We start from the raw sequence: 12,533 nt of genomic DNA on the forward strand, positions 1-12,533 counted from the left end.
AAAAAAAAAGGGTTCATTGGGGTTCTATATATGAAGCATGTGTTCTTTACTCAACCCCAAAGAAACTGTTGGGGTTTTTCCAAAAAAAAAAAAAAAAAAATCTTTTGGGGTTAGTTTTGGGGTTAGTTTCCTAGTTCCAAAGAACCCTAAAGGGTTCTTATTATTGAACCCTTAAAAAGGGGTTCCAAATAGCGCTGATGAAATAACAAATATTTGTACAACCCTGCTATTAAACTCTTTACAGCCATACTAACGTCTTTAATACAAAGGCAAGAACTGCACACTCAAACATAGACAGGCACTGTGTAGAGTAAATCAATATTTTTTTTTATGCCAGCATGTCTATGATTCAGCCAACTAATCACTTATCACAAGTACATAGGCTGTGTTTCCAACCATATCACACCATTTGCAAATGTGATACTTATAAAATGTGTACTAAAAGCAATGAGGAAAGCCAATTCTTAAATGTCCATAACAATGGACCGAAAACTGTTTAACTGTAAAAGAAGTTGCTGAACTCCTCATTATGTCAAATGAGCTGTGTGGGCATTCTGTCCTTTAGTGGGTGGTTGTCTTTGTCTATGTGTCCTCAGGCATCATCGTGACAACCTTTTATCCTGCACTAGGTGATGAGAAATAACCTAAGCCCAGTGTCATCAGCAAAGGACAGTAGATTGTTCAGAAATGATGGGCCACTGAGGAAGCTGATAAGAACTTCTGGATCTGACTAAAGGCTCAGAGGAGCTAACGGAAAAAAAAAAAATAACCTCAGAGTGTCCGCGATTGTTTCCTTTTTTGAAGCGGCACAAAATTGGCCACTATGTTATCTCTGCTGTCCACGGACACATCTGTCAAAGAGGAGACTGCCAGATCGACCCTTTCCCACACAATCAATGCCCTTTCCTCCCTGGTTTGTTACAGCAGAGATCGTCAGGAGATAGAGGGGAACAGGTCCAGAGCAATATATCCTAGAAACAGAAAGCAATTAACAACCTTCACCTTTCGCTCCACATTGCTCCCATGGCTAATGTACGTCTGATTTGTGAAAAAAAAATAAATAAATAAATAAATCTTTCACATTCTTTTGAGTGTTTGAACTGGTTCTCAAAACTGGTCTGAACAATATTTCGTTTCAAATGAAATGCACATTAGTGAATATATTAATATTGGGGCTGTGCAAAAATTAATTGCGATTAATCGCATCCAAAATAAAAGTCTTTGTTTACATAATATATTTGTGTGTGCTGTATGTAATTATTTTGTATAAATAAATACCTATGCATGCATGTATATATTTAAGAATTATTTGCGCTTAAATTCTATATATATATATATATAAATACATAATCTATATTATATAAATATACATATTTTATATATGAATAACACATTGTCTTATATATATACATGCACGTGTGTGTATTTATACAAAATAATTGTATACAGCACACACAAATATATTATGTAAACACAGACTTTTATTTTGGATGCGATTAATCGCAATTCATTTTTGCACAGCCCTAATTGTTATGTAAATGTATTTTAGTATTGTCTGATATGTGAATTAATTTTTTTATAGCCTATATCACGCATAAACTGCTAATGAGACTTTATTATTAAAACAGGAATAATAAACAGCAAAATAAAAAAATAAACAAAAATGTGATTTTTTATGACTATAAGAATATAACATTTACAAGCAAAAGGATAACAGACAATATCTTGGGTAACTAAACAATTCTGAAAAGAACTATGTAATAAAAGTTTTTTTATATTTTAGACTATACAAGCAATTGAAATTCTAGTTCTTTGAAGAATCTTTCCATCTTTCATCATATCAACAGCATTAAAACAAAGTAGCCTATTTTCTTTCCTTCTTTTTTTTTTTTTTTTTTTTTTTTTTTACATTTATGAATGTAACATTTTACAAAGAATAGTAATAAGTAAACCTAGCTAAATTTAATACGAAAAGGGTTAATTTTGAAAGAGGCACAACATTATTGTTATTTTTGGTTAATACAGAAGTTTGGGATAAATACCTGAATAAAATGACGGCCAATCTAAAACACTTTGGACTACCAACTACCAAAAAAAGGACTACCAACTTTATAGTTTGGTCATAATTATGCAATTAGTGATTAATATGCATATGGTTTCTTGAAACGAACTTTCGAGCCGCGGAATGAGTCTGACCTCATCTCCATCTATCCCTCGCGTTTCATGGCTGCAAAAAAAATAAATAAAAAATAAAATAAAAAAAAGACTTCATTTCCCAGCGATCCCTTTACGCCCAAAGGGAGGCTTCCCATTGGCTGAACTGCGTCACGAGTTGTTTGGGTGTAGTTAAGGAAAGATGGCAGCTGACACAGGCAGATACAGGAGCGCTGTCTCCAAAAGCAAAGATCCCTCTGGTTTGCTTATATCTGTAATAAGGTGAGTACGATATTTTTTACAATGTCTGTGCCGGCCAGCCAGATTTTGTCTGCGTTAAACCTTTGCACCTTCTTTTTGCGAAGCAAACGACATGAATGGATAACCGCTTAGCATGTTTGCTAACAATACATCTGTTATTCTATTAGCTGTATTGAATTCTTTCAATTATGGCTTAACTAACAAGCACTATTTAAGTGGCTTTACGTCTCATTAGCTCAAGTTTGTAGTTTGCTTTGAGGTCCTCTGAATGACAGAGTTTGCAGGCATACTCATTGTAGGAACTTGTTTAATTGGACTGCTTATGTTTTGACAAGACTGGCAGAGTTTCAAAATAGAGACTGAGTGTTTTAAAACTTTGTAAACGGTTTACTTAAACAACACCGTTTGAACATCATAGACGCAGTCTGAATCATTGTTTTGGTTGTCAACACATAAATAATACACGTAACAACATACCAGAACAATAATATGAAAATACAACAATAGAAAATTGGTTGTTAAAGTGTCTTTAACAACTAGGCTATATGACATTTAAATAAATTTGATTCAATGCACTTATCCTGTGTATGTTTCTACATTGTACTTATATTTAATGAATGTTAATCTGTTATTAATACGTAGTTACTTCTATAATTATATTAACGTCTTAACCCTTTCCTTTGAAAAAGTAAAGGGATTATTCTTAGTTTTTCTGTAATTCAGTTATAGTTACTTATGTAATTGACTATACAACAATTCTTTATAAAATGTTTGTTTAAATGCATGTTTTTAATGTACATTTCTCCCTTTATACACTCACATTCAAGAATAATTTATGCAATTTGTATAATGTTTATTAATTTTGAAAGAATCAAATATGCAGTTTTGCGTCTGCCCTTGTATTGTTCAACTGGTCTATATGTTGAGGTTGATATGGGATTTGGAAAGTATCTATTAACAAGTATTGCAATACTTTTTAGAGAGAGTAACTATTATAGTAATCAGTAAAGAAGACGTAATCAGTAGCTAACGTTAGTAATTAAATACTTTTTTTAGAGTAACTTACCCAATACCACCTGTATCCCACCTCAACAACAGCAAAAAAATAATAATAAAATAAAAATAAAATAAAAGCACTAGCTACAATATTTTTTTTTTATATAAATGCATAGTCAAATAAATCTAATATAAAGTTGAACCATACATCTTATAAATTACATTGAAAAAAACACTATACTATGTGATGTTAAATATATATATATATATATATATATATATATATATAGATTTGTTCCAGTATTTATTTATTTATTTTTAAGGCCATTGAGAAGGCTGAGAAGAAGACTCTATCATGAAGACAGGATATTCTTGTACATATAGACTTCCATTGCCTTGTGGAACAAGTGAAAGGTCTGACTCTGAGTAGCCCAATTTGAAGCCCTCATGGTGTAACGCTTCTCAGCTGATAGATGGCAGCCAGAATCCAATATATTGTGCTAAAGTAAAATTAATACCTAACTGATAATGATATTTACACTACAGTACATGACTGTTGGTAATGCCTGATTGAGTTCTAATGAACTTTTTTTTACTTGGTTACATAGATTAAACGTATTTTCTTCCATCGAGCTCAGTTAAGCTGATAAGGTGTCAGAGATCCATCACTCTCCTTCACAGCCCTTTTTTATCTCTATTTTATCCATCAGCCATTTCCATTAGGATGTCTTCAGGGCAACCCATTGGGGTCAAAAAAGAGTGGTCTATGGGTGGAAGCTATATCTACATGATCTCTGCTTCACTGCGATCTTGAAGGGACTCTTCCCTACTGAATACTGGCTCTCAGACATTTCTTCTATATCTTTATGAGCTCTGGAGACTGGAATGAATGTAATGAGTTCTTTTGGGAGATGGTGCTGCCTTCCTTTACTCTGATTTTAAGCCACACCGAAGTGAAAATGAGTTCAGGACAGACTTTGCGAGCTGAGCTGTGACTGGCAGTCTGTGGATTGGCATCGGCCCCAGCGGGTCTCTCTGAGTGGGTGGGCATCTGATGATGGGTTGTGCTGCAATTGTGTTGCAAAGGCCAAAAGTCCAACAACATCTGTCTGCAAGTTTGTATCATAATGATGACAGGGTGAGCGTATATTGGGTGCAGCCTTGTCTCTGGCATTCATGCTGTGCTCTGTAGTCTAAGTGTATTGCAGTCAAATTAAAAAAAAAAAAAAAAAAAAAAATATATATATATATATATATATATATATATATATCAGAAATACCCAGTATCAGATATAACAAGAACGTCTGCTCAAAAGTGAATTGGCTTGGTTTTATTTCAGTTAGCCTAATTGATGGTTTGATTTGTACTGAGAGATGATCTTATGGAAAGTACCCCATGCCAATCTCTTGGTATGGTGAAGGGTGTGTGATGATGTGGGGGTGTTTTAATTCCAAAGGCAAGGGAACTTTATTAGGATATTATCCTGGATCCATGAAATAACTGGCCTTTAAAAATAAAAATCTGCCTGCCTCGATACATTTACGATACACTATTCATTTACAAAGAAAATTGGTGTCCTTAAAAGCTGGAGTTTTCATCATTTTTTAAATGAAGGCATTAAGATCAATTTATTTGTATTCCTCTTTTTAGTCAACTTTTTAGTCTCTTTTTAGCATGGGTATGTTCACTTATGCTAAGCACTGTATATGTGGGCTCACCAGCCACTGTGGCTAGTGGTTTTCCCATTTTCAATTTCCACAATGATACCATGAGGAAAAACTGCCATATAGATATTTTTAATATTATTATTATAATGTGGAAGCAGGTGTATTAGGCTGCTGTCACTTTAAGACCTGGCTGGCACACAGATGCATTATACTATGTATACTCACATTCACACAAATGTGAATACTCGCCAAGAGCAGAATTTTGACATTGTCGTGTGTGTTTGACTGTTTATACGCAATAAGCATCAAAAAAGAGCTAAATTTAGTACTCAGAGGCTGCTTCATGTGGAAAATTATGCACAATATGCACAATCAAGCCCTGTAACACCAACAATATTCATCCGGAGCCAATGAAACGATTTAGGGAGGCTGCAGGCGGGTTTGTTTGACAACTCGCTGAGAGAGCGAGAAAGCGCAGCTGGTATATGAGTAGGCCTATTGGAAGCGGTGCAGATATTTCAGTACTGTTATGTATGAAACATTTTCAATGCATATTACTATATGTATGTAGTTTGGTGATGTAGCATATGTTTACTATCTTTCGGTCAGAACACTGTCCAGCAGTGATGACGTGCAAGACCGTGAGACAGAGAAGGGCCGCCTGGAGGAGGCCTATGAGAAGTGTGACCGAGATCTGGACGAGTTGATCGTTCAGCACTACACAGAGCTCACCACAGCCATCCGAACCTACCAGAGCATCACTGAGAGAATCACCAGCTCTCGCAACAAGATCAAACAGGTGTGCCACACATTCATCTGCATTTGGAAACTCACTAATAACCATCAATGTATGTTTTAGACCATGTTTCAACATTTTCCAGATCAGGGACCATGTTTCAAAACTTAACCAGGGACTTCCTGTATAAAAAAAGCTAAATTTTACATTGAATTAGCATTATATATATATATATATATATATATATATATATATATGAAGAGTTCAGATGCAAAAGCCTCTAAATGCCATTTGAAATTTTCTTCTTGAATGATGATTTTTATCAAACTTGTATATTTAAGTTCATTAATTTTACTTAAATAACAATTAATAGGTAATCTTCATTGCCATTTAAGTGAAATTACTGAACTTAAATATACAAGCTTTAATTGCATTATTAATTGCAGATGTTGACTTTGTCACAAATATTTAAGTGTTTTACATAGATACATTGAAACATAGTCTATGTTTTACATAGACTGCTGTTGATAAATTTGGGGTCAGTAAGATTTTTGAAATGTCTAATATTCAAATAACTGTAATATTATGAAATAGTATTACAATTCAAATATATATTTTCTATTTGAATATATTTTAAAATGTAAAAAAAAAACAAAAAAAACATTTCAGCATCATTACTCCAGTCTTCAGTGTCACATGATCCTTCAGAGATCATTTTAATAGGCTGATTTTCTGCTCAAGGAACAATCCTTATTATTATCAATGTCGAAAGATTCTTTTCAGGATACTCTGATCAATAAGAAGCAAAAAAACAAAACACAATTTATTTGCATTGTGTGTTTCTGTCATTTTTCATCAATTCAGTTTGCCCTTGTATTAACTTGGAGATGGACCCTGGTTTAAAATCCAGGTTTAGGGAGCTGCACAATGAGTTAGTAATATATTTTAAAAACATAGGCACGTACCTGCCAATCACACAGTAATACATCTTCATGCTGTCAGTCTGTTTGTTTATGGCTGATTGAAATAACTTCGTCCCAGCACATATATTTATTTTCTTCTGGTCAGCAGCTGGTGGAGATAAAACACAACTGCTGCTTTGCTTTATAGCACACATAGTTCTGTAATAATAACCTACCAACAGGTTAACTCACACAAACTGCATGCAGTCTGATATAATACTGGCTAGAATTTCCCAGGGAATGATTTATAAGACATAATTAGAGGGAAAACAAAACACTGTAGCAGTTTGACGCAAAAAAGAGAAATTAACAGCAAATCAACAGCTTTTTTGTGTTGTTTTTGTGCCTAATCTTCGCTCTCAGCAATGCGGCCTGATGGGTCGTCCCTCAAGCTTCTGGTGTCAGGCTTCCCACAAGCACACACACTCAAACTTGCCTCAGAGAACATAGAGAATAGCAGTTCTGTCTTCATGCTGCTGAAGTATTTGATGAGAGGTGCCAAGGGACCTCCAATCACCGTCTTTACTCATTATTATTTAAAGACACAGGTGACCGAGTTTGTTTATTGCACTCTTGAAAGATGTGTTTGAGTCAAGGACTCCAAAAAAACGCTTCACTGTGCGTCTCGATTTGCATGGAAAACGGAAGACATAAACCCAACGCAGCTAATAAAACCTAGCAATGTTCGTTCATTTTGCTGTTTGTTTATCCAGCTTTGGGATTTGTTCACGTTTGTGCATGTTTGTAAGCTCTTTTAAGAACATTAAAAATGAACTAATTACTGCTTCCCAACCCACCCAAAACAGGCTCCAAAACATGGTGAGCCATCATAAAAGAAACATTAGGCATCACTAGTATGTCTGAAATAATATCCTTGTAAATTAGCCACTAAGCTGGGGTTTTAATCTACTGCGAAAATGTTTGTTTATCATCTTATCCCCTGCTGCTGACACACTTGAAAATAATTATGCAAAGAAAAAAGAGCAGCGAAAGGAAAACTGGAAAGATGATGCTTGGTTCATCAAGTGTGAAGGGTCTTTAACTGTGGGCTTCTCTCTGCTTAGGTCAAGGAGAACCTGTTGTCCTGTAAGATGCTCCTCCACTGTAAGCGAGATGAACTGAGGAAGCTGTGGATCGAGGGTGTCGAGCACAAGCATGTCCTGAGCCTGTTGGATGAGATCGAGAACATCAAACAGGTGCCTCAGAAATTGGAGGCGTCCATGAGCAGCAAGCACTACCTTCACGCCACGGATATGCTGGTGAGTGTATGTTCGTGGTTGCCATACTGTGTTGGTATGAGAAATCTCATTACTTCCATGGTAACATATTAGCTGATTTTTGTTTCTCTAGCTTCTATATATATAATAAAATATACAAATAATTATATATCTTTACCTGGAGCTTTGCACTCTTAATAGTAGTGTTTCAACTCATTTCATGATGTGCATTTTGGGATGCTTGAGAAAGGGTTCTTCTTCTGTATACAATAATTACTTTAATTGCAATAATTATACAATATAGTCATTAAGTCATTAATAGTGCATTAATTGACCCTTTGCTTAGCCACGCCCAAAAACCGCCACTGGCCAGTCGTGTCTTAGCAATCGTAACTAGGCGCGGGAGGTCTGGCAAGCTTTTGAGTTAGGGAAACATGCCAAAGCATTGGATTGTGCTAATCTGATATCATGTATCCTAAAAGTTTGGACGGGGAAGTTAATTTTTTTCCCGAATACACACTGTAATATATGTGCCAGCAGCGAAAGCTTGACAGGCATAGCAACAGTAACTAGGGAGAGCGGGGCTTAGCGAAGGGTCAATTATATATTGCACACCATGATTACAATTACAAAGTACTTTTTATTTTTTATTGGAAGAGCGAAGGAACAAGACCTCGCTATTTAGTTCAATATAAATAATTAAAGTAATAAAATAACGTTTTTTTGTCAAGATTTGTGTGAAGAAATCCATAGATGGGCAATAAAATAGTATATATTATTCCAATATATATTTTTGTGTATAACATATTGCAAACATTACATGATATTTCAGATAAATTATAAAGAAACTTAGCCTTTTGATGAAAAGGTCTTTCACACTCAAACTTGCCCCAGCGATCATAGAGGATAGCAGTTATTTTGAACTTTCTGTTCATAAAAGAATCCTAAAAATGTATCATGGTTATTAACCAGCATAACATTTGTAAATATTGATAAGAAATCAGCATATAAGAATAATTTCTTAAGCATCATGTCATGTGACACTAAAGGCTGGAGTAATAATTCTGAAAATTTTGCTATTACAGGAATAAATTAAAATGTAAAATACATTAAAATATAAAGCATTTTTTTTAACTGCAATAATATTATATATTAATATTTTTTTGCTCAAATAAATGCAGCCTTGGTGAGCATGTGTGGCTTCTTTCAAAAAAACATTTAAAAAATGTATCGACCCCTAACTTTTAAACAGTAGTGTACTGTATTTATTTTTTTTAATATCAAGAGAGAGAGTGATTTTTTTTTTTAAGTGAGAGGGAAGATGGTATCAAAACTGCATGGTGTGTCAGGAGCATGTGGTTTAAACACGGCTCCAGTAAAAAACTGGCCTATTCAGTTACACAATTCTAGTCAGGTGATTCATTCCCACTGCATTAATCAAAGCTCATGGGCCCAAAACATCAGAATATGGACTTCCTTTTTTTAGATTCTAGGTTTTACTTTGTGTTCTTTTTCAGTGTGTGTGTGTGTGTGTGTGTTTTTAGCACATTTTTATCAGGTGTTTGATCACACTGTTTCTCTGGGTACATTAACACTCAACAGGGGAAATCAATGAGTAGCGGTGGTCAGAGATGACAAGCTTCCATCCTCCTGCTCTCTCAGGTCCCTCAGGTGGTGGTGTTCTCCTCCTCAGAGAGGTTCTTCTCCTCTTGTGTGTGTGACTGTGTTAAATCTGACAAGGAGTATTGGGACTGACAACAGAGATTACGGTGTACACAGTGTTTCAATTTGCAACTCTTGTCTGAAAACACTGTTCCTTACTTTTCTGTGTCTGTTAGACACACACACACACACACACACACACACACGCACACACACACGTACCTGCCAGTCAACTTAACTTCCCTAGTGTTTGCTTTTCAGATGAGCTGTCATTCATTACCTCACATCTGTTGAATTGTCCCTTTCCTCTCTTTCAACTTTTTACTTAATTCTGTTTGTTTCCTCTTCCCTTTCCTCTATGTATTATTATTCTCCTTTTCTTCCTCTACTCCTTTCTTCTACATCTTCTTCCTTACTCTCCTACCTTACTCTTCGTGTCCTTAATTTCTTCCTTTCCTTTCCTTTCCTTTCCTTTACATTTTCTTTCTTGTCCTTAATTCCTTCCTTTCCTTTCATTTCTTTTCCTCCACGTCTTCTTCCTTTACCTTACTCTTCTTGTCCTTAATTTCTTCCTTTCCTTTCCTTTCCTTTCCTTTCCTTTCCTTTCCTTTCCTTTCCTTTCCTTTCCTTTCCTTTCCTTTCCTTTCCTTTCCTTTCCTTTCCTTTCCTTTCCTATCCTTACTCTTTTTGTCCTTAATTTCTCCCTTTCCTTTCCTTTAGTTTCCTTTCCTTTCCTCTGTGTCTTCTTTCTTTACCTTACTCTTCTTGTCCCTAATTTCTCCCTTTCTTTCTTTCTTTCTTTCTTTCTTTCTTTCTTTCTTTCTTTCTTTCTTTCTTTCTTTCTTTCTTTCTTTCTTTCTTTCTTTCTTTCTTTCTTTCTTTCTTTCTTTCTTTCTTTCTTTCTTTCTTTCTTTCTTTCTTTCTTTCTTTCTTTCTTTCTTTCTTTCTTTCTTTCTTTTCTTTTCCTTTTCTTTCCTTTTCTTTCCTTTGCTTCCTTTCCTCTTCCCCTCTTTACTTTGTCATTTCCTCTTTCTATTGCTTTCATGTCCTTATCTGTTCTACTTTCTCTCCTTCTTCCTGGTTCTTTTCCATATCCTCTTCCTTCCTGTTAACTATTCTTCTTTCTCTCCATCATCCTTTACTGTCATGTCACATGCTCTCTCTTATCCTCATCCTTTTCTACCCTCTCTCCTCTCCCAAATATAAAGAGAATTATCTCAATTGAAAATTGAAGTGTCTTCTCAACTAAACCTGGTTTGGCAATAAGACATGTAAACAGGCACACTTACACATACTCAGAATGAACCCGATCATCTGATACTGGTATACACTGTGGTTCATGCAACCCTCATTTGCATGAACAACTCCTTGACTTGCATGACCCCTTCTCTGACTGTCAGAAGCGGTGCACAAAGTGCGCAGTGATGGCCCTCCAGAGCACTATCAACAGGCCATTAGCTTTCCTCTAAATAATAAAGCACATTCATTCACAGCCATTTTGATTTATTTGCTAACTATAAACAAGCAGTAGCCACTGCAGGATCATTCAGTGCCGAAAGAGAGGAGAGGTAAAGGCAAAGAGATGGAAAGACTAAATACAAGTTAATGCAGTAAAAAAGCAAGAGAGAGAGAGAGAGAGTGAGAGATTTAAAGAAGGATGAAAGCAATAAGGCAAAGGTTGCGTAGAAGATCAAGGTTCTGGGACATGTGAGCCAGGTCAGGTGAATGAAATGAGGAAATTGAACTTATCAACCGCACAAATGCTTCAGATTCAGTTTGCAAATGCGACAGCATGGCAAGTAGCTGCAGATTCAGGACACCATTAAAGCTAAGCCTGAGGGGACTGCCTGGACTTGCGCTCCATGTTAAGTTGCATTTGTTTTGCTTTAAAATCCTCTTAGATGCGTGTATGCGAAAGAGAGGAGCAGATGAATACAGATACACAAAACATTTTTGGAAAAAAAAAGCCAGATCTTTTTTTTTTTATTACTTTCTATATCCACAGCCTGTTTTGAGAGAGAATGAGAAATATATAATATGTAGGCATGTAATATCCATCCATCCATCCATCCGTCCATTCGTCGTTCCATCCATCCATCCATCCATCCTTCCAATCTATAATGAGAAATATATAATATGTATGCATGTAATATCCATCCACCCACCCACCATCCATCCATCTATCCATCCGCCCATCCATCCGCCCATCCATCCATCCATCCATCCATCCATCCATCCATCATTTAGAGATTATTGAAAAAGAGAGCACATTTTGTTTTCCTGCTTTCTTTCCATCATTCTCTCACTTTGTGTTCACTGATAAGCTCAGTCTCATGCCTCATTCAACCAGCAGCCGCATACTTTATTATGCTCTCTGCAGGAGCCACACACACGCAGCAGAGTGAATATTCAGCGGCACTGCAGTCCACCACGCTGCAATCTCGCTCTTTTAAGACTTTGATTGGACGAGAGTTGTTATTGTGCTTTATCACTGTGGTTTTTCATGGGCGGTTGGGGCATGTGCTATTATGTGATCCTGGAGTGCAGCTAATCTAGGAGGCTTTACAACAACAACGGATATACCTGGACCACGATATACCTTTTACTACTAGCTGTAAACATACTGGGATTTGGTAGATTCAACCTAACATTCAAAACAACAGATACCAAGGAGACAAAGTAGATGTATTGTCATATTTAATAGCCAACATGCAATGCAATCATAAATATTCAGATACATAAATGTATTAAGTCACTGCAAAAGATGACAAAATATTAAAGCAAGCTAATATAAATAACACCTTATCAAGCAAAACATTTCACAAAAAGTTTAAGATTTAATTGCAACATTTTTAAACATTTAATTTTAAATGATTC

General features: G+C 35.6%; 1 protein-coding gene across 1 annotated transcript in view; it reads left to right on the forward strand.

Moving 5' to 3' along the window:
- The first annotated feature begins 2,304 nt into the window (after positions 1-2,304).
- Positions 2,305-12,533, forward strand: part of exoc4 (exocyst complex component 4) — a 116,478-nt gene continuing 106,249 nt past the window's right edge. The window contains exons 1-3 of the mRNA XM_039668056.2: positions 2,305-2,436; positions 5,689-5,878; positions 7,842-8,036. Coding sequence (XP_039523990.1) covers positions 2,357-2,436; positions 5,689-5,878; positions 7,842-8,036 — 465 coding nt within the window. The 5' untranslated portion in view covers positions 2,305-2,356. The remainder of the gene's footprint in view (positions 2,437-5,688; positions 5,879-7,841; positions 8,037-12,533) is intronic.

This window comes from Pimephales promelas, chromosome 24 (assembly GCF_988280905.1).
Source record: "Pimephales promelas chromosome 24, fPimPro1.hap1.1, whole genome shotgun sequence".
Classification (NCBI taxonomy): Eukaryota; Metazoa; Chordata; class Actinopteri; order Cypriniformes; family Leuciscidae; genus Pimephales; species Pimephales promelas.